A 26,730-nucleotide genomic window follows, 5' to 3' on the forward strand; every position below is an offset into this window, starting at 1 on the left:
GATCACCAACTCACCCATTCCCTCAATGAATTGCTTCCTGGTTTGATCAAACTATAGCTTGCTGTTGTGTCTGAGCACAAGAAACTAGGGTGTGATCAAAACCACAGTTTGCAGACAAGCTATGGTTTTGATCAAACCAGAAAGTAATTCATTGAGTCACACATATGAGGGCAAGAGGGAGCATACGAACACAGAGCTCCTTCCCAACCCTTCCAAAAGTCACTGATTGCATTAGGCTTGCAAACCATGGTTTGGGATAATCCCAGTTTGGCATGATGTCCGTATCGAGTTTGGCCTCTGTTTGCACTCTGTGGTTGAGGAGAAAGAGGCTGTTCTACAGCCGTGAGAAAATTGCAGGGCTTCTATACATTTCGGGTTTGTGGTACGGAAATTAAAGATAAAACCCTGAAGCGTCATTAATCATAAGCCAAGCTCCTGGAACAAAAATGCAAACATTGCTTCCTGATCTTTTGGAAGTACCTGACGTGTCACAAACATGTAGCCAGAAGAGCAAGCTCGTGCACTGCCATCAGAGCATTAAAAAGTCCCCAAATCCCTTCTTGGCCAAATTAAAGTGTCTACCAAAGCAGCGGCTGGTGCCAGCAATGGCAAAGAGCAAGACGGATCCAGCAGAAAGGATGCGGGCTTGAACCCCGGTAACAGATGTTGAGATCCCTACTCAGCCACAACTTCATGGCTGTGACGCCAGTTAAAGTTTGTAGCTATGCCCACACGGCACCTTCTAGTCTCAGATAATAAACAACTTTACTGGCTAAAAGCTAATAGGGATTTCCCCACCCCACCCCACCCCACCCCACCCCACCCCACCCCACCCATGCCATTCTGTATCATTTGCAGTGGGATTAAAGTGTTAAGGGGTTCCCCAGTCCCAAGTTATTTACTTAAAAGATTTCTGAACTGTGTTTCAGTGACACCTTCAAAAGCTGTGCACAAAACAGTTCTATGAGAACTTGATTTTAATCACCATTTAAAAAGGAACAAAAAAATACATACGACAACAAAATATCACCGAATAGGGACCATTTCCCCCCATCTCCTCAAAAAACAAAGCCAGTCTCTCCTAATGTATTGCGGTTGTTATCATGCTCTCCCTCCAAGGGTCTTGGGGATGGTGCAGCTCCCCTTTCTCTTTATCCTCACAACAACCCTGTGAGGTTGCCCAAGCCGAGAGATGGTGACCAGCCCAAGGTTGCCCAGTGAGCTCCATAACCGAGCAGTGGGCTTGGAACCTAGTTCCACAAGAACTAGCCTGACACTCATAAGAACGTAAGAAGCACCATGCTGAATCAGGCCACGGATCCAACTAGTCCAGCATTTCACTTCCCATATTTTAACTTATTTAAATGAAAAGCATTTTTATTCTGATCCTCAGCCAAAAAGGCTCCTCAAGAGGCTTATGTACAATCAATAAAAACAAGACAGTCCATGCCCACAGGCTTAGGATCTAAAAACAGACAACAACGCAAGAGGAAAAAGGGTTGAGGAGGGAAGAGGAAAAAAAGCAGATGGGCTTTCAGCAGGGCTGGTGGAATGGCTTCCCATCTTGTCTTCCTCTGCTGCAGCCTACTGAAATTGCTGCTGCTGTAGACAGCTGAGGGAGGTGGTCTTTCAGATGGGCTAGGGTGGCCTTTCCACAGGGTGGTCCTTCGGCCATAGCCAACTTGATGCCTCCAGGAAGCCCACAAGCAAGACATAAGGGTAATAACTGTCTCCTATGGTTGCTCCCCAGAAGCTGGTATTCAGAGGCATGCTCTAAACACTACACCACACTGCAAGGTCTCCCCCCTCCCACCACCACTTCCTCCCCAGGTTTGTGCAATTATTCCAGTGGCCATTCTCCACCATTTGCTTTAGTGCAGGCAGGTGCTAGGGGAGGTTGCTGTGAGGACACAGCAGTGTGCAGTGCGCTGGTAGTTAAAACATCTTTCAGCTTTAGAAAACAACACCACCTCCCACCGTTTTGTGGTCACACACTGTTCCAATGTGGAGACAAGGAATTAAGAAAAGTCGCCAAGAACTCTTAAACTGCACACAGGACAGTTTTTACACAGCTTCTTCCAACAGAAACCCTAACCTTCTCAACCCCCCACCCCAACAGGTCATGGTGGGATAATAGTCGAGAGAAGAAAAGGGGGTGCAAAAGAGAAATTAGGCTGAAGAGACGGCGTTGTTGCCAAGAAAGAACAGTTGTATTTACTGCAAATCGGTACTGTGAAGCCAGTATAAAGATCACCAGCCAGGGTCTGGAGAACTGTGCAACCAGTTCTGGGTGTGCAAGGAGTTCGGGACTTTTTCCAAGACAGAACCCTCCCCCAACCCGAAACATGCAGGACAGGTCAGCACTTTATGTTTCAGAGACACTTTAAGACTGGGGGAGGTAGGCCGATTTCAGTCTTGGCGGTCTACTTCTTCCTTTCAAAACTAGAATCACTGCGTTCCAGTGATGTGCTGTGCAGTACAATCTTACACGCACATGGTCGACTCAAACTGAGCTCAATGGGACTTACTCCCAGGTAAGTGTGTATATAGGATTGCAGCCTTAAATTGACAAAGCACAGAGGGTGCCCTTTATAATTTATATCACCACCATTCAGCATGCTTTACGAAACGACAAGATGACAAGTCTCTGCCCCCAGGGGCTTACAATTTATAATTCAATACAAGGAAGGTAGAGCAAGGGGAGTGAGAGGGAGGCAGGGGTAAATAAGGGGAGATATGCATTTATTATAGGTTAGATGGTTTATTGTGATGGGAATGTGCCTAGTCTCCTCGCCCCACCTGGGCTTGCCTGCTCCCTCCCTCCAGACCTCTTCCAGCATGGTCTGGAAGAGACCAGAACCATTCACTTCCTAATTTGATTAACCAGTTTAGCTTTACACCAAAACCCTGAAGTTTGGCCAGTCTTAACTATGGTTTGTTGAAGCCAGAGAGTGACTCCTTCCTTACCAACCTACCCGGTCACTGAGGTCATCAGAGGGCATGTTCCTGGTGGTTCCACGTGGACCTATGGTCCATCTGGAGTCCACCAGGAAAAGAGCCTTCAGTGTGGTGGCCCCCTTCCTGCAGAACTCCCTGCCTTTGGAGATCAGGCAGGCGCCAATGTTGTGTTCCTTTAAGCACCTCCTGAAGACAATGTTATTTCGAAAGGCCTTTGAGTGACCAGCCGCGGGTGATTAAATTTGGCCTATTGGATTTTGTCTTTTAAAAATGTTTTAACTGTTTTAACCTGGTGTTTTATTCTTTTATCCTACTGTTCACCACTCCGAAATCCTTTGATGTGGAGCAGTATATTAATATCTGAAATAAATAAGCCAGCTCTGTAAACCACAGTTTGAAGTTGGCTTGTTTCAAACAAACCATACTTAAGATTAACCATGGTTTGTTGGGTCCGGAGACCATGGCGAGCTGTGATTAATTACAAACGGGGGCAAAAGCTTCCAAATTAATCCTCATGGTCATGCCAAGGCAGGAGGGGAGAAGCATGTGAACCCAAGGGGAGGCTATAATTGTTCCGGTCATGATAAGCCATGGTTTATTGCAGGGGTGGGCACCTTGCAGGCCTCCAGACATTTTGGCCTACAACTCCCAACAGCCCTAGCCAGCATAGCCAAAGGCAAGAGATCATGGGAGTTGTAGGCCAAAACATATGGAGGATCACAAGCTACCCACCCCTGGTTTATCATGATGACCTTCATTCCAAACCTGGCTGAGGCAGAAAAATCAGCAGGTATTCTATGGGAACAGAAGATATGATTGCGGTCTTCACATTTTTAAACATCATTTTATCTCTCGTTGTTCACCGCTCCGGAATCTGTTTAAATGTGGTTGTTGTTCAGTCGTGTCCGACTCTTCATGACCCCATGGGCCACAGCACGCCAGGCCTTCCCGTCCTCCACTCTCTCCTGGAGCGTGCTCAAGTTCATATTCATTGCATCAGTGATGCTATCTAGCCATCTCATCCTCTGCCGTCCCCTTCTCCTTTTGCCTTCAGTCTTTCCCAGCATCAGAGTCTTTTCCAGTGACTTTTCTCTTCGCATTAGGTGGCCAAAATATTTGAGCTTCAGCTTCAGGATCTGTCCTTCCAATGAGCACTCAGGGTTGATTTCCTTTAGGATGGACTGATTTGACCTCCTTGCAGTCCAGGGGACTCCTAAGAGTCTTCTCCAGCACCACAGTTCGAAAGCATCAATTCTTCGGTGCTCAGCCTTCCTTATAGTCCAGCTCTCACAGCCATATGTTGCTACTGGGAAAACCATAGCTTTGATTATGCGGACCTTTGTCAGCAAGGTGATGTCTCTGCTTCTCACTATGCTGTCTAGGTTTGCCATAGCTTTCCTCCCAAGGAGCAAGCGTCTTTTAATTTCATGGCTACAGTCACCGTCTGCAGTCATCTTGGAGCCCAAGAAAACAAAATCTGTCACTGCTTCCATTTCTTCCCCTTCCATATGCCAGGAAGTGATAGGGCCAGATGCCATGGTCTTAGTTTTTTTTAATGTTGAGTTTCAAACCAGCTTTTGCACTCTCCTCTTTCACCCTCAACAAGAGGCTCTTGAGATCCTCTTCGCTTTCTGCCATTAGGGTGGTATCATCTGCGTATCTGAGGTTGTTGATAATTCTCCCAGCAATCTTAATTCCGACATGTGATTCATCCAACCCGGTGTTTCTCATGATGTACTCTGTATATAAGTTAAATAAGCAGGGCAACAATATGCAGCCTTGTCGTACTCCTTTCCCAATTTTGAACCAATTGGTTGTTCCATGTCTGGTTCTTACTGTTGCTTCTTGACCCTCGTTGTAAATAAATATTAAATAAATATCTGAAAGGCTGTCATGCAAAAAATGGAAGAGATTGTCCTCTATTTCTCCAGACAGCAGGACAAGAACCAACAGGTGGAAATTGCAGGGAAGTGGTGGGCTCTCCTTCACTGGAGGTATTTAAACAGAAGCTGGACAGCCATCTGACAGAGATGCTGTAGTTGCATAATGCCTTGAAGAACGTGCATGGAACAGGGGGTTGGACTGGATGATCGCCAAGGTCCCTTCCAGTTCTTTGCTTCTATAACACTGGCTGGGTTCAGACAACATAACCCACACTCAAAGGCTGAGTGTGGGTTGTTGTTGAACTGTGGGTTGTTGTTGAAATGTGGCTTATTATGCTGTCTGAACCCAGCTACCATAACAAACCATAACAACAAACCTTGGGTTATTTTCATGGGTTGTTTGTGGTTAACAAACCATGGTTTATTAGTGCGGCTGAGTTCAGACAACACAATAACCCATGTTTCAACAACAACCCCCAGTTCAATGACAATCCACGCTCAACCCTTGTGTGTGGGTTATCATGTTGTCTGAGCACAGTCACTAAGTCCGTCTCATGCAATTCTCACGAGACAAACGCAGTAGGGACGTCTGTGCATTTTAATCACCCACTCCCACACCTGAGTGCCCCGTTCTTCTTTTCCACTGTGCGTTTCAAATTCCTCTACAATTACCTCTTCTGCACTGGCTTTCCAAGGAGGGTATGTGAGTAAACTGACCGTAACTGTTTGCTTGGTTTTTTAAAAAAAGCTTAAGAATGTGTAATCTCACAATGGAACTGGTTGTACTTATTAGAGAATTGGGGTGGTTCAAACACAAAGTCAAGTACATTTACTCTCCGGATAGGCTGCTGTAGTGGCAGAAGGGAAGCGGCATTTGGAATATTTTTTTGTCTCTGCGTGCTCATTTACAGATGTGTGCAGCAGGAATTGAGATGAATTCACACAGATACACACTCCAGCTCAAGAGATTTAACGTCTAGGACAGCCCCCAGATGTGATGGAGTACAACTCCCATAATCCCCCAGACATCAGGTTGGGGAAATCTGGTCTAGGAACTCCCTGAGACTGGGCTGAAAAAATAAAAAAAAACATTATTACCTGTGTGTGCACACTAACAACTTAAGTCAGTAACCCCCACACTTGCCCCCAACCGGAAAGGACAAATAAGGACAGTGTTTTTACCAGCGACCACTGGAGTTTGCACATGTCACTTCGCAGCAGTCTCCTGATCTATGAAATGGGTGTATTTATGACTTCCCATGGGAAGGACAGAAGAGGATTGTGCAAAGGGTTTTGTTATGGAAGTATCCATGACAGAGCAATCAGCACAAGGAAGGCACAGAAAGTGATGTCGACTCGATCACCTCTCCTCAATACGAGGCTAAACGTTATGCAGGTGCCACCCTGAAAGTCTGACTTCTGCACCACCCTTAACTGGAACTACCAGACCCGCCACTCAAGCCACAGCCTAGCAGCAGAATTATTCAGATTCCAGACAAGTCCACAGCAAGAAGGGCTCCGGTTATCTTCTGCTGTGGAAACTACTGTTAGAATGTCGACCTCTTTAACAGCTAGCAACAAAAGCAGAGGCACGCAAGAGCCAAATGTTAATTTTTCAACAGGCATTGTGTTACAGCGGGATTTAATTCGTGTCAGATCTCAACCCTGGAGTTGAGGAAGTAAAAACAGATGCGGGTGCTCCTGATCAAGTACAGAGCGTGTTTTCCGCATTACTGAGTAATTCCAGAGAGTCCCCCATACAGCAGGAATTTATCCCCCCACCTCTCTCTCACACACAAAGGATCCAACAAACTATTTGTGCAGTCCCACAGGGGCTAGAAACTTGATTCTGCTAGCTCTATTTGTTCATTGTATTTATTTTTAGAAGCCATTCCTCTTTGCACATCGATTGCCCTCTACTTGCTCCCTCCGGCCACTGACCTTTGACGATGCCCCTGTCTAAACTGAAACCTGGGCCCTTTTGGAACAAAAGGAGGTCAGTGGCTTAGCAAGATCTAAGTTCTCTGTCTTACTTTATCCAAACAGGATTTGACAACAGACAGATTCTTTCCAACAATGGCCAATTAAACTATGAAGTCTCTGGATTGGATGGAAACCACCCCCCACCCCCTGCCGTGGACAGCACAAACACAGGAATATTGTTCTTGATGCATGGGAAAACAAGAAACTGAAACTGGAGTTTCAACTTTTACTCTAGTTTCAATCAGCTGATGGGGAAGTGTGGGGTGGTGGTGGGGAAGAGAAAGGCATAAATCCCTGCAGGTGTAAGAGGAAACCTCAAGACAAATATTGGGCGGCGGGGGGGGGGGGGTCAAGATTCCTGCATGCTCCTACAATCAGAAAATACAAGTGTAGCCATTCACTTTGGAACGTAGAAAAAAGAGGCTACTTTTCCATATAAAAATACATGCTTGCATAAATGCAGCTGCGTATTTTAATGCAGAGGGGGAAAGCATTCTAAATAACACAACTGTGTATTATTTATTGCAAATTGTGTATTTTAGAGGGGAAAGTGTTTTAACAGTGCAACTTTCCATTCTAATGCAAGGGGGTATTTTAGAGGGAGCACTGTGCATGCTTACTCAGAAGTATGACCCACAGGATGGTTCCTATTCCCAGGTCTATGTACCTAGGAGTGCAGTCTAAGGTGAACACCCTTACCTGGGAGTAAGTCCCACTCAATTAAATGAGGTTTATTTCTTAACAGACATAAAGTTGCACTTTAACTTTCCTACATTGTTCCAACTGAAAAAAGGTGTCACATTTTACGGATTTGGGGTGGGCTGGGGGACCACAGGGTTTAGGAATGGAAGGGTTGCATTATGGCTGTTTGCAGTTATAAACAGGTTGCAGGAGGAAGAGAAAAGACCATTAACAGCAAGACTATTAAAAGCAAGGCAAAGGTTTGCACTATACAGCCTTCACCAATCCGGTGCCCTCCAAATGTGTCGGGGTACAGCTCCCATCACGGCAATGCTGGCTCAGGATGACGGGAGTTGTAGCAACTATGGAGGGCGCCAGGTTGGAGAAAGTTGGCCTAGATCCTTGGTCTACAGATTTTAGGAACATAGGAAGCTGCCTTATATGGCATCAGACCATTTGTTCACCTTGCCCAATACTGTTGACACTGACTGGCAGCAGCGGCTCTCCAGGGTTACAGGCAGGAGTTTGTCCATCCCTACCTGGAGATGCCGGGAATTGAACCTGGGACTTTCTGCATGCAAAGCAGGGGCTCTACCACTAAGCCACGGCCCCTCTTTTTAAACATTATTTTGCAGAGATTCAGGGCTAAACAGCCAGCAGCATTGTCTCTGCCTGTTGACTCCTCCCAGGCCAAGGGCTCAGATGGGCAAAGGCCCCTTTTAACCACCTCCTCCCCAGGTCCAGCAGCTTGGCCCATATTATGCACCTCAGCCAAGGCCACATAACTGGGGCGGGGGGGCAGAGAGTGCCTGAGGTGTATGAGAAGGGCGGAGGGCTCCATCCAAGCTTCTGCTGCTGGTTCTGCTGTGAGGGGAAGGAGTTAAAGAGCCCTCTGTGTTAGGTAGAAAAAACAACTGCATAATAAAGACGGATCAGGCCTTTGCAATATGGAGTTATGCTGCAGCCAAATAGGAAACCTACAGGGGCGGATTCATGGAAGAACCTCCACCTTCAGTGGCAGTATACCTATGAATATCGATGCTGGCTACACAAACAAGTGACGCGGGGAAAGGAATCACTTCCATCCCCCAGCTTGTGGAGGAATCTGACTGGCCACTATGGGGAAGAAGATACAGGAGTAGATTGATGCTTGCTCTGATCTAGCAAGACTCTTCTTCCGCTCTTGTTATCAATGATACTTAGGAATGAAACCTCCATGTTCAAAGGCAGGCTACCTCTAGGTACCAGACAATGGTGACAGACAATAGGGGAGGACAGCTGCCTGCATGCCCTACTTGTGGGCTTCCTGGCTGGCCACTGCGGAGGAAAAGGATGCTGGACTAAACTCTAGCAAGAGCAAGACTTTACTAATGTATTCACACACACGATGGATACCAGTTGTCTACCCACATGTATCCTTCAGATTCGGTTACTTTTCTGTTCTTTCCAATGAAGAGTTCTGTTATGCCCAGAAGATGGCATCTAGCTTTACACATTTTGTGTTTCCTATCCTTTGGAAACAGCAATCACCTCTACTGAACAGCCCGAAAAATCAGAAAAAGCAACCATTTGCAATCTCAAGCAGCCTTACCAGATGCCTGGCTTTGCTATTTCTTATAAGGCTACCTTGAGGAAAAACAGGCTGCTGTCACGATCAAAGCAGGGCTCACTCATAAAACAGAATTACTAGAGAGCTAACGAAGGATGGTTTTACCCAAAGATGGCCTCCGCGGTTTAAAGAGCAGTCACTTCTCAAGGCTGGCCAGTCTCTCTACCAACAGTCACATCAAAAGCCAACGCGTTACTCGTTTAACAAGTGCCACAATGTTTGGGGCCTTAACAAAGACAAATAGATCATTCTCCAAGACCAAAGTCTCTCTTTGCTGAAAGGGCAGGCTCCACAAGCGTCATGGCTCCTGGTGGAATCCCAATTTAATCCGGAGAAACCCTTCCTGTAGGTTTCTCTGAAGCTGCTGGTGCCCTGAAGCCACATCCAATTTAAAACCTTCTCCCCTCCCCTCTGGGTTCGTTCGTGGTTGTAAAGCAGAAACTACCTTCTTCACAAAGTTAGGGACAACCTGGTTTCCTGCATCAGCTCATCTGACAAGGAGGGTTACAAACATCCGAGGCACTAATGGGACGAGCTGCCCCAAAACGTAGCGCTAGTCCCTAAGAAAGTGGAGGATTCTTCCAACCCCTGTTTCCAGTTCACAGGCGAAAGCGGGGCAAACATTTCAGCATTCCCAGGCACCAGAATCTAGCATAAATATTTTAGGCTTCTGGAATTTCTGCCGCCTTACTTGGAATGGAAACGAACCAACCTCCCACAAGCACGGATCTTCTTGCAAGGCAGCCCAGGAAAGAGACTAGTCCACACCACCCCGTGTGCCAAAGCAGACGGCAAACAAGACACCCAACGCTGAAGTCCCCTGGTTTTATATTTCAGTTGGTGCCCCAAGAGAGCCCACCGTGGGACAACAGCCAGAACTGGGGGGAAGAAGAGAAAAGAGAAATTACCCAGAGTAGAAACTAGGGACAACCATGAAAGAGAGGTATTTTGGAGCATGGTCCCAACTGGGGTAAGCACTTATGCAGGGGATATACAGAGTCCCCAAAGCACAGAACAAGGGTTGTGATTATGAAGGGTGTGTGTGTGTGTGTGTGTGTGTGGGGGGGGGGAACGGTGCCAGCCGAGGGAAGAAACGGGGGCAATGGGGACGGGACTCAGTGGCACAGAAATCAGGGACGCGCCCATGAATTCTGCCCCAGTGGGGAAGCATTGCCAACAACTGGGGCACCAAATTCCCAGATGGGGAAGATGGGCTATATAACCAGAACTTAAATACCCCAGCGATAAAGGAATCAGAGCCAGGGGGCTAACGTGGGGTGGAGCCAACATTGTCAGCTGAGGCCACTGACTGGGGGAGGAGAGACCAGGTCCCCCAGAGTACAAATTGGGGTAGGGAACCTGGCGCCTTCCACAGGTTAATTCGGACTACAGCTCCCATACGGGCCAATCCTCAGCGATTATGGGAGCTGCCGTCCCAAACATGGGGCGGGGGCGCCAGGGGGCCCAGCCTCGATAAAAGCAGCAGAAACAGTCCGAAGCAGAGAAAGCAACCACATTAAATAGCAAAATAAATTAAAAACAAATAGAGGGGAGGGGGGAAGCTACTGCCCCTGTTTCTGCCCAAGGGGGAGAGAGGGAATTGTGCCAAGTGGAACTAGTGATTAAGGTGTGTGTGGGGGGGGCACGCAGACGCAAGATTAGAAAGCAGGGCTCCAGCAACTAGGGGGGGGGCAGCAAGAGTGCTCCCTAGGGGTTACAAGGGGGAAGATAGAGGGGCCCCCACCCCCGAGCTGGAGAGGAGAGGCAGTCGACCCCGGGGGCAGCCACAAGGGGGCGCTCGTCCCTACTTGGGGGCAGTGAACTGGGGAGGCGCCCAGGGGCTGGGAATCAGGGGCAACGACCATGTGATGCAAAGAGCGGGGGAGAGGCGAGACTATTGGCCGTAAGAAAGGGGGTTCGGCCACCCCCACTCACCCGGTTGGTTCCTCCCCGCCTGCCCCGCTCCCGCTCGCTCCTCGCACCTTCTGTCCGCCTCCCCGGGCGGGCTCAACCTATTACCTGAGCCTCGCGCCGCGGCCACGCCCCCGACGCTTCCCATTGGGCCCCGCCCCAGCGGCCCCGCCCCAACCCTCCCGCCTGCCAGGCCAAACTTCTCCGGCCTGGTGGGCGGGGCTTGGGCGGCTGCGCGTCATCGCGCGGGAAGATCCGGCCAAAAAAGGGAGGGGGGAAACGGCCGCCGTGTTTGGAGCGAGGGGGCGGGGCAGGCAGGAGCCCTTGGCAACCAGGCTGAGGCGCCATAGCAACCGGGGCCTGGGGCCTTTCCCGGCCAAGCTGTTATTCAGAAACGTCGCGAGGTTTGGAGCTTCACAGAGCTCTTCATCAGGCACAAAATATAAAAAAAAGGAGCGTTCTGAGGGCAAACACAAGGCAGAGTAGGCGCTGAGCGTGTCCCTGTTAGCGATCAGGCGTGCGATGCGGCTGTAAGGAAAAGGAAGACCCGGATTCTGATCTACCTGATTTAGGCTGCAGTTCTGCGCCTCTTTTCTAATACGAGGGGTGCCGAAGCGCAAAAATGTGCCTTGGATTTATATCGCCTTGGTTCTGCTCCCGTGAAAGGCGCTGCTTGGGTTTTGGCAGCGGTCTTGACAAGCGGAAGTACAACAGGTGTGGCATTTCTAGGCATAGTGATGCAGTGAGAGGGAAAGGTTAATGGGGAGAATTTCTGCCTGTCAGGCAGAAGGTAAAGATGCAGGAGCGCTGCTAGAAAATACAGCTGTCAGTAACTCATGAGTAGGGGGATTGGCTGCAATTGCGCAATGAAGATTTCCGCGGCGGCTTGGAAGCCCGACTATCTTATATCAGTTTTAACAGGCAGCAGAGTCTTCTTTACCCAACCTTATTAAACAGACTCTTTTGAAAATTGATGCCATGAAATTGTAACAGTGATTTTAATTTTTTTTTAATTTTTTAAAATTTAAATCCTAAGACCTCAAAGCAATTTACACGAAATAGGATGTAAACCAATGCATAGAATAATAAATACATTGAAAATGCTGCATGAACAGTAAAACGGAGCAGTGCCATTACAAGTCAGGGGATGCTTGAGTAAATAGATGTGTCTTCAAGGGTTGTCTGAAGCTTGCCATAGTTTCTGCCTCTCGAACCACGCATGGAAGAGTGCTCCAGAGGGTGGTTGCCGCTACCGAAATGACCCGCTTATGTGCCGTTACCTGACAACACGCTGTGGGTCATGGAATGACCAATAAGGCCTCCTCAGAACATCTCAGGCAGCAATTTGGTGTATATAAGGGAAGATGGCCTGCTAGACACCATCTGGACAGGGATGGCTTGGCCATGGTGGTACAGGCATTTGCAACCTCAAGACTGGATTACTGCAATATGCATGTTACAACGGCTGAGAAGGCGGAGGAAGGCTGCAGCAGATAAAGGACCACCAATTGTCATGATATTCATGCCATCGGATTACAGCCTTTTCTGTGAAGACTGTGTATTGATCACTGTGCACTGATCTCCGCACATAAAACAAATTCACACACAGGCGTCTTCCAGTCAAAACCCAACCAACCAAAAGTCCCATGGCGATCGGCGAACGGCAACGGGGGCAGGACTGTGAAATCCGGAAGCCCCTAGTCATGGACCGGCACATGGGCGGCGGATACAGATTCAGTCGTCCTGATTCAAGGACCGAGGCAGTTGAGTAGTTTGGCAGCTGTGTCCACGACTGAGCAGTCCTGTTCAGGATCCCCTCTGCTCACCCCGTTTGGGGAGGGGGCTAGAAAATGTGCCCTAGACACATTTAGTCTGAGGTAGTCTGATGAGGTAGTCTGCCTCATCTTCTCCCTGACTGGATTACCGCGTCCAGCGGGGTCACCATTTAGCGGTCGCAAAAGACAAATGAACTTTGGGACGTGGAATATACGGACATGGCTGGACAATGCAGATAGTGAACGCCCTGAATGCAGGACTGCCAGCATTGCAAGGGAGCTGAGACGTTTTAACATTGACATAGCAGCACTCCAAGAAACTCGAAGAGCAGGAGAGGGACAACTGAAGAAAGAAAAAGGAGGTTACACCTTCTGGAAAGGACTGCCTGACCAAGAACGACGAATGCATGGAGTAGGCGTTGCTATTAAAAATGATCTTATGAAGCTCTTGTCAGAAGTTCCTACAGGCATTAACGAACGACTCTCAACCCTCCAAATAAAACTCGCCAAAAACCAGCAGGCAGCTATTCTAAGTGCCTATGCACCAACGTTAGATGCTGATGAAGACATCAAAGAAAATTTTTACTCCCAACTGGACACCATCTTATCAGAGATACCTAGGGAGGATAAAACCATCCTTCTGGGCGATTTCAATGCAAGAGTTGGGCGTGATTTTGATTTGTGGCCAGGGACCATTGGGAAAGAAGGAGTCAGCAATAGCAACCAGAATGGAATTCTACTTCTGACTAAATGTGCAGAGCATAATCTTGTCATTACCAACACTTTCATCAGAAAAATAAATTTAAAACATCATGGAAGCACCCTCGGTCGAACCACTGGCATCTTCTAGATTATGTAATTGTCCGTGCCAGAGATCGCTGCGATGTACTCCTCACTAGAGCCATGATGAGTGCTGATGACTGCTGGACAGACCACTGATTAATTCGTTCCACGATGGCCATTAAGATTGTCCCTCAACGTAGGCTCCAAGGAAGAAAACCAAGGCATAAAATGAACACCCAAGCCCTTCAAGACCCTATTAAGCGAGCCTGCTTTCAAACAACCCTCAAGGAACATCTACCTATGGAAACCCCTGAAAATGTCAAGAAACACTGGAATAAACTGAAGACTTCCATTATCGCAGCCTGTGAACAAACTATCGGATACCAAACTAAGAAACATCAGGACTGGTTTGATGAGAATGATAGGGAGATTGAACATATTATTGATAAGAAAAGGAAAGCTTTCCAAATATGGCAAAAAAGACATCAACTGTGCCGCTAAGAAAAAAATCTACGCCAGTGCAAAGGCTGAGGTCCAAAGAAGAACTAGAGAACTTAAGAACACCTGGTGGATAAAGAAAGCTCAAGAAATCCAGCATTTTACAGATGCCCATGACACAAGAGGCTTTTTTAATGCCACAAAGGCCATCTACGGACCAACAAACCATGGTACAAACTACAAACCCCTTATGCTCAATAGATGGTGCCGAACTTCTAAAGGACAAAGAGTGTATTGCACTGCGTTGAAAGAGCATTAACACAACCTCCTTAACCGTAACTCTATTGTGGCTGATTAGGTTTTCTCGCAAATCACACAAAAACAAACCAGAGATGAGCTTACACACCTTGCAGTATCCCCTAGTTTGGAGGAAGTCAGTAAAGCCATTAACCAAATGAAAAACAATAAAACTAGTGGACCTGATGGGATCCCTGTTGAAGTCTTTAAAGAAGGTGGGCCTGAAGCTACACAACAGCTTCACAAGCTCACTGAAAAAATCTGGATGAAGGAGGAGATCCCAGCAGACTTCAGGGATGCCATAATTATCACTCTCTTTAAAAAGGGTGATAGAACAGATTGTGGAAACTATCGAGGCATTTCCCTTCTAGCTACGGCAGGCAACATCTTGGCAAGGATCCTCGCAATCCGCCTTCTACCTATCTCAGAAGACACCCTCTCTGAATCCCAAAATGGCTTCCGCCCTTCCAGGGGGACAGTGGATATGATCTTCACCGCATGACAGCTCCAAGGAAAATGCAGGGAGCAAAACCAACATGGCGTTCATTTAACTGACTAAGGCCTTTGACACTGTAAACCGAACTGCTCTCTGGACCATCCTTCTGAAAACCGGATGCCCTAATAAATTTATGAACATCTTGCAGCTCCTCCATGACGGCAGCAATCTTGGATAACAACGGCTCTCAAAGTGATCCATTCAAAGTGGGATCAGGCGTTAAACAGGGACGCGTCATTGCTCCAACCTTATTCGCTATCTTCATCGCTATGATTCTACACCTTGTTGAAGGGAAACTTCCCATTGGTGTAGAAATCATATATCGAACAGATGGAAAACTTTTTAATCTCAGTAGGCTGAAAGCAAAAAGTAAGGTAAGTACATCCTCTGTCACAGAACTTCAATATGCTGATGATAACGTAATCTGCGCACATTCAGAGGAAAATCTCCAAACTATCCTAAACATCTTCGCAGAAGCATATGAAAAGCTCGGCCTCTCGCTTAACATCAAAAAAACCAAAGTGCTTTACCAGCAAGCACAAACCAATCCCTCTGTAGCGCCATCAATCTAGCTTAATGGTGTGATGCTGGAAAATGTCGATCACTTTTCTTATCTTGGCAGCCATCTCTCCACAAAAGCCGGCATCGACACTGAAATTCAGCATCACCTGAGCTCTGCGACTGTAGCATTCTCCCGAATGAAGCATTGAGTGTTTGAGGATCGGGACATTCGCAGGGAGACCAACATGCTTGTTTACAAAGCCATTGTACTACCAACCTTACTGTACGCCTGTGAAACATGGACCATCTATAAACGCCACTCCCAGCTTCTCGAAAAATTCCACCAACGCTGCCTCCGAAAAATTCTGCAAATTACTTGGGAAGACAGACGGACTAATGTGAGCGTACTGGAAGAAGCAAAGACCACCAGCATTGAAACAATAATTCTCCAACATCAACTTCGCTGGATCGGCCATGTTGTTTGAATGCCTGATTATCGTCTTCCAAAGCAGTTACTCTATTCCCAACTTATGAATGGAAAACAGAATATTGGTGGACGGCAAAAGAGATTTAAAGATTTCTTAAAGCTAATCTAAAAAAATGTAACATAAGCATTGAGAACTGGGAAGCTGTAACTCATGAGCGTTCCAACTGGAGGTCAGCCTATATTAAAGGCGCTATGGACTTTGAAGAAGCACGAGTACGGGGCGAAAGGGAGAAATAGCTCAGCAGAAGGCACGTCAAACAAACCCTCACCGTGACCGCTTTCCACCTCTTCCACCTGGAAACCGATGTCCTCACTGTGGGAGGCTGTGTAGATCCAGAATCAGCCTTTACAGCCACCTGCAGACCCACTGCTAGAGATTTATGTGTTGATTGACCTATCTTCTATGAATCTGTCTAATCCTTTTGAAGAATTATCTATATAGACTCTCCCCTTCATGGATCACTGCCTTGTTGTGGCGAAGGGGCTTGCGTAACTCAGTGAAGCCATAAGCTATGCCGTGCAGGGCCACCCAAGACGGACAGGTCATGGCAGAGAGTTCTGACAAAATGTGGTCCACTGGACAAGGAAATGGCAACCCACTCCAGTATTCTTGCCAAGAAAACCCCATGGAACGTATCACAAGGCTAACAGATGACGCCGGAAGATGAGCCCCTCAGGTCAGAAGGTGTCCAATATACTACTGGGGAAGAGCAGAGGGTATTTCCAAGTAGCGCCAGAAAGAGTGAAGCGGCTGGGCCAAAGCAGAAAGGACACTCAGCTGTGGATGTGTCTGGTGGTGAAAAGAACATCCAATGCTGTAAAGAACAATATTGTTTAGGAACCTGGAATGTAAGATCAATGAATCAAGGTGAGCTGGAGGTGGTCAAACATGAGATGGCAAGATTGAACATCGACATCTTGGGAATCAGCGAACTAAAATGGACAGGCATGGGCGAATTTAATTCAGGTGGCCATCATATCTACTATTGTGGGCAAGAATCCCTTAGAAGAAATGGAGTAGCACTCATAGTCAACAAAAGGGTGGGAAAAGCAGTACTGGGGTACAATCTTAAAAATGATAGAATGATCTCAGTACGAATCCAAGGCAAACCATTCAACATCACAGTAATTCAAGTCTATGCCCCAACCACTGATGCCGAAGAAGCTGAGGTTGATCGGTTCTATGAAGACCTACAACACCTTCTAGAACTAACACCAAAAAAAGATGTCCTCTTCATCATAGGGGATTGGAATGCTAAAGTTGGAAGTCAAGAAATCACCGGGATAACAGGCAGGCATGGCCTTGGTGCACAAAATGAAGCAGGACAAAAGCTAATAGAGTTTTGCCAGGAGAACACGCTGATCATAGCAAACACTCTTTTCCAACAGCACAAGAGGCGACTCTACACATGGACATCACCAGATGGTCAATATCAAAATCAGATTGATTTTGTCCTTTGCAACCAAAGATGGAGAAGCTCCATACAGTCAGTAAAAACAAGACCTGGAGCTGACTGTGGCTCAGATCATGAGCTTCTTGTTGCAAAATTTCGGCTTAAATTGTAGGGAAAACCACTAAACCATTCAGGTATGACCTAAATCATATCCCTTATGAATATACAGTGGAGGTGATGAATAGATTTCAGGGATTAGACCTGATAGACAGAGTGCCTGAGGAACTATGGACGGAGGTCCGTAACACTGTTCAGGAGGCAGCAACTCAATCCATCCCAAAGAAAAAGAAATGCAAGAAAGCCAAGTGGCTGTCTGATGAAGCTTTACAAGTAGCTGAGGAAAGAAGGGAAGCGAAAAGCAAGGGAGAAAGGGGAAGATATATCCAACTGAATGCAGAGTTCCAGAGAATAGCAAGGAGAGACAAGAAGGCCTTCTTAAGTGAACAATGCAAAGAAATCAAGGAAAACAACAGAATGGGAAAGACTAGAGATCTCTTCAAGAAAATCGGAGATATCAAGGGAACGTTTTGTGCAAAGACGGGCATGATAAAGGACAAAGAAGGCAGGGACCTAACAGATGCAGATGAGATTAAGAAGAGGTGGAAAGAATACACAGAACTATACAGGAAAGATCTGAATGTCCCTGATAGCCATGATAGTGCGGTCACTGAACTTGAGCCGGACATCCTAGAGAGTGAAGTCAAGTGGGCCTTAGGAAGCATCACTAACAACAAAGCTAGCGGAGATGACAGTATTCCAGCTGAGCTATTTAAAATCCTAAAAGATGATGCTGTTAAAGTGCTGCATTCAATACGCCAACAAATTTGGAACACTCAACAATGGCCGCAAGACTGGAAAAGGTCAGTTTACATTCCAATTCCAAAGAAGGGCAACGCCAAAGAGTGTTCAAACTACCGCACCATTGCGCTCATTTCACATGCCAGCAAGGTGATGCTCAAAATCCTACAAGCTAGGCTTCAGCAGTATGCGAACCGAGAACTACTGGAAGTACAAGCTGGGTTTCGAAGAGGCAGAGGAACTAGAGATCAAATCGCCAACATTCGCTGCATCATGGAGAAAGCAAGAGAATTCCAGAAAAATGTCTATTTCTGCTTCATTGACTACGCTAAAGCCTTTGATTGTGTGGATCACAACAAACTCTGGCAAATTCTTAAAGTGATGGGAGTACCAGACCACCTTACCTGTCTCCTGAGAAACCTGTACGAGGGTCAAGAAGCAACAGTAAGAACCAGACATGGAACAACCGATTGGTTCAAAATTGGGAAAGGAGTACGACAAGGCTGCATATTGTCACCCTGCTTATTTAACTTATATGCAGAGTACATCATGAGAAACGCCGGGTTGGATGAATCAGAGGTCGGAATTAAGATTGCTGGGAGAATTATCAACAACCTCCGATATGCAGACGATACCACCCTAATGGCAGAAAGCGAAGAGGATCTCAAGAGCCTCTTGTTGAGGGTGAAAGAGGAGAGTGCAAAAGCTGGTTTGAAACTCAACATTAAAAAAACGAAGATCATGGCATCTGGCCCTATCACTTCCTGGCATATAGAAGGGGAAGAAATGGAAGCAGTGACAGATTTTGTTTTCTTGGGCTCCAAGATGACTGCAGACGGTGACTGTAGCCATGAAATTAAAAGACGCTTGCTCCTTGGGAGGAAAGCTATGGCCAACCTAGACAGCATAGTAAGAAGCAGAGACATCACCTTGCCGACAAAGGTCCGTCTAATCAAAGCTATGGTTTTCCCAGTAGTAATGTATGGCTGTGAGAGCTGGACTATAAGGAAGGCTGAGCGCCGAAGAATCGATGGTTTCAAACTGTGGTGCTGGAGAAGACTCTTACGAGTCCCCTGGACTGCAAGGAGGTCAAATCAGTCCATCCTAAAGGAAATCAACCCTGAGTGCTCATTGGAAGGACAGATCCTGAAGCTGAAGCTCAAATATTTTGGCCACCTAATGCGAAGAGAAAACTCTCTGGAAAAGACCCTGATGCTGGGAAAAACTGAAGGCAAAAGGAGAGGGGGACGGCAGAGGATGAGATGGCTAGATAGCATCACTGATGCAATGAATATGAACCTGAGCACGCTCCGGGAGAGAGCGGAAGACAGGAAGGCCTGGCGTGCTATGGTCCATGGGGTCACGAAGAGTCGGACACGACTGAATGACTGAACAACAACTATATAGACTCTATATTTGGAAGCCAATCTTACTCGATCACAAGTGATCACCATGATGATGACTGCAATATGCCCTATGTGGGGCTGCCCTTGAGGCTGGTCTGGAAGTTGGAGCTAGTGCAGAATGAAGCAACTTGGCTGTTGTCAGGAGCTGCCCCTTTTCAGCATGTAATTCCTTTGCTGAGGGAACTGCACTGGCTGCCTATTTGCTACCAGGCCAGGTTTAAGGTATTAGTACTAGTGTACAAAGCTGTCAACAACTTGGGACCAGGATATCTGAGAGCGCGCCTTCTTCTTTACCTACCTGCCCAGTCACTGAGGTCATCAGAGGGCATGTCTCTGGTGGTTCTACATGGACCCAAGGCCCGGATGGAGTCCACCAGGAAAAGAGTCTTCAGCGTGGTGGCCCCCTTCCTGTGGAACTCCCTGCCTTTGGAGGTCAGGCAGGTGCCAACGTTATGTCGCTTTCGTCGCTTCCTGAAGACATTGTTTTTCCACAGGCCTTCCTTGAGTGACCAGCCACAGTTTATTAAGTTCAGAATCTGTTTCTTTTAAAATGTTTTAATTGTTTTAATATGGTGTTTTATTCTTTTATCTTGTTCATTGCTCCAAAATCTTTCATGCGGAGCGGTATATAAATATTATAAATAAATAGGTATCCTGGTCCCAAGTTGTTTAGGGTTTAACAACAGCAGCAGCAGCAATGTCAGGGTGACATAGGACTCTTGGCATTAGGAACTGGTTCAGTGGCTTACATATGCTGCAGATCAAAAGCCCTGTTGAATTCCCATAGTTGAGAGAGCGGTGTAGTCACCAACTAGCTTTGTTGGCTGGCCAACTTTGAGGGGAACTGGAGGGAAGGTGGCCAATTCCCTCAAATGTCCTGCTGCTACAAACACTCCTTTTTTTACACCCTTTCTTGCCTGTGGGTTGGCAACTGTGGGGCCAGAGAACTCCCCTCAGACAAGCCAGTGTTAACTCCGGGGTCACCCGCTCCCAAGCGCTGTTGAAGATTGAACAGTGATTGCCTGAGCAGAGAAACTGAAAATGTCTTGGTGAATTGTGCTGTGCAAAGTGTACCTCAGGACAGCTGACACTGGAGGGAGAAACACATCCTTGTTCACCCGTTCAAGCCTCTCCTGCTCCAAGTCCTTTTATGAACTTCCATAGCCTCTCACAAACACACAAAAATCCAAATAATTTTTTTTAAAGCCCTTCAGGCACAGACATGGCTGACCCCTTTCATATAGCATGTCAATTCAATTTTGGATAGCATACCCAGAAGTTAAGGAAATAGTGCCCTGGGACACATTGGAGGGCACTGTGGAAACATCGCATCAGATCCTTGATGAGAAAAGCTGCAGTTTAAAGAGACGTCTCCAGCTAAGACTGCCTGGCCAATTTTCCTTTCTGACTGTGACCAAACATAAGATTCTTCTCGACACCTTTTGGTTTAACCAGCCATTTCTTTCCTTTTTTAAAAGTAGAATGTTTCTTATTAATGTTGGACCCTGTCCTTCCTCTGAGCAGGCCCACCACAGCAAACATCTGGCTACCTTATGTTTTCCTTGCTCTTGGTGGGAGGCCAGGCTAAAAGACGGCAATTTGCCCAAGCTGTGAGCTTAATAACCGAGTTGGAATTTGAACCCAAGCCTTTCTTCCCCACGTTCAGTATTTTGTCTGCTATACCACAGCATCAGCAAAGGATGGCCTGGTCATTCCCCTCATCGAGTACACATAAAAATATGCACAAATGTTTGGGGGTCATTTTACTACTCCAAGCCATGTATCCTGGGGTGGTAATATGCTCCAGAATCTCAAATGAGTCCGCGTCATAAGTGTGTTTTAAACTCAAAATATTAGAAATATCACACACACTGTAAAACTTTAGACAAACCTTGTTATTAAAAACTAGTTTGGGGTTGTTTGGGGTGTTTTCCTTACCCTATATGAAAACTCCCCTTCATGGATCACTGCCTTGTTGTGGCGAAGGGGCTTGCGTAACTCAGTGAAGCCATAAGCTATGCCGTGCAGGGCCACCCAAGACGGACAGGTCATGGCAGAGAGTTCTGACAAAATGTGGTCCACTGGACAAGGAAATGGCAACCCACTCCAGTATTCTTGCCAAGAAAACCCCATGGAACGTATCACAAGGCTAACAGATGACGCCGGAAGATGAGCCCCTCAGGTCAGAAGGTGTCCAATATACTACTGGGGAAGAGCAGAGGGTATTTCCAAGTAGCGCCAGAAAGAGTGAAGCGGCTGGGCCAAAGCAGAAAGGACACTCAGCTGTGGATGTGTCTGGTGGTGAAAAGAACATCCAATGCTGTAAAGAACAATATTGTTTAGGAACCTGGAATGTAAGATCAATGAATCAAGGTGAGCTGGAGGTGGTCAAACATGAGATGGCAAGATTGAACATCGACATCTTGGGAATCAGTGAACTAAAATGGACAGGCATGGGCAAATTTTCTGGGATAACAGGCAGGCATGGCCTTGGTGTACAAAATGAAGCAGGACAAAAGCTAATAGAGTTTTGCCAAGAGAACACGCTGATCATAGCAAACACTCTTTTCCAACAGCACAAGAGACGACTCTACACATGGACATCACCAGATGGTCAATATCAAAATCAGATTATGTCCTTTGCAGCCAAAGATGGAGAAGCTCTATACAGTCAGTAAAAACAAGACCTGGAACTGACTGTGGCTCAGATCATGAGCTTCTTGTTGCAAAATTTCGGCTTAAATTGTAGGGAAAACCACTAAACCATTCAGGTATGACCTAAATCATATCTCTTATGAATATACAGTGGAGGTGATGAATAGATTTCAGGGATTAGACCTGATAGACAGAGTGCCTGAGGAACTATGAACGGAGGTCCGTAACATTGTTCAGGAGGCAGCAACTCAATCCATCCCAAAGAAAAAGAAATGCAAGAAAGCCAAGTGGCTGTCTGATGAGGCTTTACAGGTAGCTGAGGAAAGAAGGGAAGCGAAAAGCAAGGGAGAAAGGGGAAGATATATTCAACTGAATGCAGAGTTCCAGAGAATAGCAAGGAGAGACAAGACCTTCTTAAATGAACTGCAAAGAAATCGAGGAAAACAATAGAATGGGAAAGACTAGATATCTTTTCAAGAAAATCGGAGATATCAAGGGAACGTTTTGTGCAAAGACGGGCATGATAAAGGACAAAGAAGGCAGGGACCTAACAGAAGCAGATGAGATTAAGAAGAGGTGGAAAGAATACACAGAAGAACTATACAGGAAAGATCTGAATGTCCCTGATAGCCATGATAGTGCGGTCACTGAACTTGAGCTGGACATCCTAGAGAGTGAAGTCAAGTGGGCCTTAGGAAGCATTACTAACAACAAAGCTAGCGGAGATGACAGTATTCCAGCTGAGCTATTTAAAATCCTAAAAGATGATGCTGTTAAAGTGCTGCATTCAATACACCAACAAATTTGGAACACTCAACAGTGGCCGCAAGACTGGAAAAGGTCAGTTTACATTCCAATTCCAAAGAAGGGCAACGCCAAAGAGTGTTCAAACTACCGCACAATTGCGGTCATTTCACATGCCAGCAAGGTGATGCTCAAAATCCTACAAGCTAGGCTTCAGCAGTATGCGAACCGAGAACTACTGGAAGTACAAGCTGGGTTTCGAAGAGGCAGAGGAACTAGAGATCAAATCGCCAACATTCGCTGCATCATGGAGAAAGCAAGAGAATTCCAGAAAAATGTCTATTTCTGCTTCATTGACTACGCTAAAGCCTTTGATTGTGTGGATCACAACAAACTCTGGCAAATTCTTAAAGTGATGGGAGTACCAGACCACCTTACCTGTCTCCTGAGAAACCTGTACGAGGGTCAAGAAGCAACAGTAAGAACCAGACATGAAACAACCGAGTGGTTCAAAATTGGGAAAGGAGTACGACAAGGCTGCATATTGTCACCCTGCTTATTTAACTTATATGCAGAGTACATCATGAGAAACGCCAGGTTGGATGAGTCACAGGTCGGAATTAAGATTGCTGGGAGAATTATCAACAACCTCCGATATGCAGACGATACCACCCTAATGGCAGAAAGCAAAGAGGATCTAAAGAGCCTCTTGTTGAGGGTGAAAGAGGAGAGTGCAAAAGCTGGTTTGAAACTCAACATTAAAAAAACGAAGATCATGGCATCTGGCCCCATCACTTCCTGGCATATAGAAGGGGAAGAAATGGAAGCAGTGACAGATTTTATTTTCTTGGGCTCCAAGATCACCACAGACGGTGACTGTAGCCATGAAATTAAAAGACGCTTGCTCCTTGGGAGGAAAGCTATGGCAAACCTAGGCAGCATAGTAAGAAGCAGAGACATCACCTTGCCGACAAAGGTCTGTATAATCAAAGCTATGGTTTTCCCAGTAGTAATGTATGGCTGTGAGAGCTGGACTATAAGGAAGGCTGAGCACTGAAGAATCGATGCTTTCGAACTGTGGTGCTGGAGAAGACTCTTACGAGTCCCCTGGACTGCAAGGAGGTCAAATCAGTCCATCCTAAAGGAAATCAACCCTGAGTGCTCATTGGAAGGACAGATCCTGAAGCTGAAGCTCAAATATTTTGGCCATCTAATGCAAAGAGAAAAGTCACTGGAAAAGACCCTGATGCTTGGAAAGATTGAAGGCAAAAGGAGAGGGGGACGGCAGAGGATGAGATGGCTAGATAGCATCACCGATGCAATGAATATGAACTTGAGCATGCTCCGGGAGAGAGCGGAGGACAGGAAGGCCTGGCATGCTATGGTCCATGGGGTCACGAAGAGTCGGACACGACTGACTGACTGAACAACAAATATGAAAACTGTCTGGTGAGGTAAATCTTCCCCCAATGAAATCGTATGGCTTACGCAAACCTACATACCAGTTTTCTTTGGAAAAACCATTAGGACATTTTTACACTCCAATACGTTGCTTGTGCTTTGGGGATAACAACACAATGGCAAAAGCAAAGTTTCTCAGGCCATTTCATGCCCCGTGTCCAGTTCTTTTTCACAAAAGGGCAAGTGGAAGCTGAAAATTGGGGACATTGTACAGGGGACGGTGCCCAGCAATGTCACGGGAGAACTATGTTGTAGGTCTACTTCTGTGTAACTCCTGCAACAAAAAGTGCACTTGGAATATGTTTGTCACGCTGTCAGGGTTATTCGTTTTTACAAGCCATGTTTTAATTTTGTGTATTTCTGACTTTTCCATCTCACTTTCCTAGCCAAACACAATGTGTTGGTGGTTTTGTTCAAAATGTTGTGCCCGCTTCTAATCTGCTGGATGACAGAGTTCTGTGTAGCTCAAAAGCTCACAAGGCTTAAGTTGGTCCAGTCAAAAAACAGCTCTTATGAGTCCAAACCAGGGGCACATAATTATGTGCTATTTGTGTATCAAGCGCAATTGGAGCATTCCATTACGCTTGACTGAGGCCCACAGCAGCATTAGCCACCTTCAGATCAGTGTCTATTGGATCTTTGTGGGAGTTCCTGTTCTGAGCTTCCCAGCCTCCTTCTGCTAAGCAGGCAGGCCCGCAAACACGGAGAAGGCACCTTTTTGATAGCGGATAAGTCTTATGCTTGCAGGCTTTATAAGTAAATCTTTTGGGGGTGTATGGGCAAATTAATGCTTCCTGTTCCGATTCAAAAACATGCTCACTGCAGCCAAGCTCAGAGACTGGCATTCAGTCCTTCCAGGCCAACACAACCACCGCTGTCTTCCTGGCCCAGTCACGGTGGCCTTTTGTCCAGTGCCCCCCCCCCCCCCAGTTAGGAAAATTGTTCTCTTTCAAATTTAAACCATTGCATCTCCCCCACCCCCCACTGGCCAATTCCAGCATGAGCTAAGCACTGTGTTGTAGAGCCTGGCTTGAGCATTACGGTTCCCGACACCTGGATGCAAAGCTCACCTCACCAATTTCCCTTCCAGGTGGTGATGCGAGGATGAGATACAACCTCTCACCTCGGGCTGTCGTCGGGCCTGTCTCCTTCCTTTGTGCCGACCATTTGCCACCTGCCGCCACCGCCGAGCACTCCCCAAAGGGCCACTTTCTCCACAGCAGGCAGCAAAAAGAATGGCAGAAAAGAACAACTGGACCGACAGGCGGAGGCAGGGAAAGAACAGGTATGGCAGGAACTGGACAGGGCAAGGCTGTTTCACTGTGGCCGTTTCCCCCATGTATTTTGCACCATGGGCCTTCCACACACAGCACCCCAGAAGCTCTGCGGTAGAACGATGCAGTACGTTCATTCGAACAACTTTATTTGCCAGACTTGCCAAAGAGAACACATTTAGCACAAACTATTTTCCCTGTAGCTCCAGTCAGGAAGCTGTTCTCCTTCTGTAGAGCAGGAGGACCAAATTCTAATCCCAATCCCCATTTGCTTGGCCGCTTTTCCATCTCAGATGGAAATAGGGAAGTGCTTGTAACACCCTAATCGTCATTAACAATTATTTCCCCCTCCCCATTGCACTTGGCTGAAGGTACTTCATCTGCTGTATATTGTATTAATTTACTCTGTAGTAACTCGTCTTGCACTCTTTTAAAATCCAGTTAGGATAAGAACATGCTCACTAAGAAATACATGCCCAACTGTGGCCTGATAGTAGCAACCATAAAGAAAAAACAGTTTGCTAAAAAAAAGGCCACACCACTTCTGCCTGTTTGGTGAAAGTACCAAAGCAAAGGGGCAGAACAGGTTCTTTATCAGTTATTTCAAGGTCTTTGCAGAACAGAGTAGGGCAGAAGGAAATACTAACACCATTCTAATCAGTCTTCCATCCGGAACAAAGGCTTGGATTGAAATCCAATGTTCCCTCAAGAGACGCACTTTGAGAATCAGACTGTTTAATGAACTACTGCATTGGGCAGGGAGTTGGACTCGATGGTCTTATAGGACCCTTCCAACCCCACTATTCTATGATTCTACTGGCTCTTCCCAGATCTCTGCATATAGCATAACGTAGTTATTTGTTGTGATGGGGAATCAAGCTATACACACACAAAATGAAAAAAAGGATTTATGTTGCGAGGAAATGTATTGAATGTACAGGTAGATGTGGATTGCTCCAACGCAGAATGCTGATCTCTTTTCCAGATACACCACCCTGCATCTAAGGTTTTTTAAGGTCAAAACCAGGACCTCAAGATTGTCCTGCATTGATGCACTCACATTCTAGCACACAGACAGCAGTGAATCTTTTTCTCCCTAGCCTGTGGGAACACCGTTCCTGCCAACACCAATTTGG

The 26,730-nt window shown here is 46.6% G+C and overlaps 1 protein-coding gene across 3 annotated transcripts in view; it reads right to left on the bottom strand.

Moving 5' to 3' along the window:
• Positions 1-26,730, bottom strand: part of CGN (cingulin) — a 91,397-nt gene that overhangs the window by 60,053 nt on the left and 4,614 nt on the right. For 2 of the 3 annotated variants that reach the window (XM_084823501.1, XM_084823499.1), the window contains exon 1: positions 11,050-11,192. The exons of the other annotated variant lie outside the window; for it this stretch is intronic. In XM_084823501.1, the coding sequence (XP_084679627.1) occupies positions 11,050-11,173 (124 nt within the window). In that variant the 5' untranslated portion in view covers positions 11,174-11,192. Of the gene's footprint in view, positions 1-11,049; positions 11,193-26,730 lie in introns of those variants that run through there. 3 annotated transcript variants of the gene reach the window in all.

The sequence above is a fragment of the Heloderma suspectum genome, chromosome 17, assembly GCF_057233095.1.
Source record: "Heloderma suspectum isolate Gila_16-S chromosome 17, 16-S_ref, whole genome shotgun sequence".
Lineage (NCBI taxonomy): Eukaryota > Metazoa > Chordata > Lepidosauria > Squamata > Helodermatidae > Heloderma > Heloderma suspectum.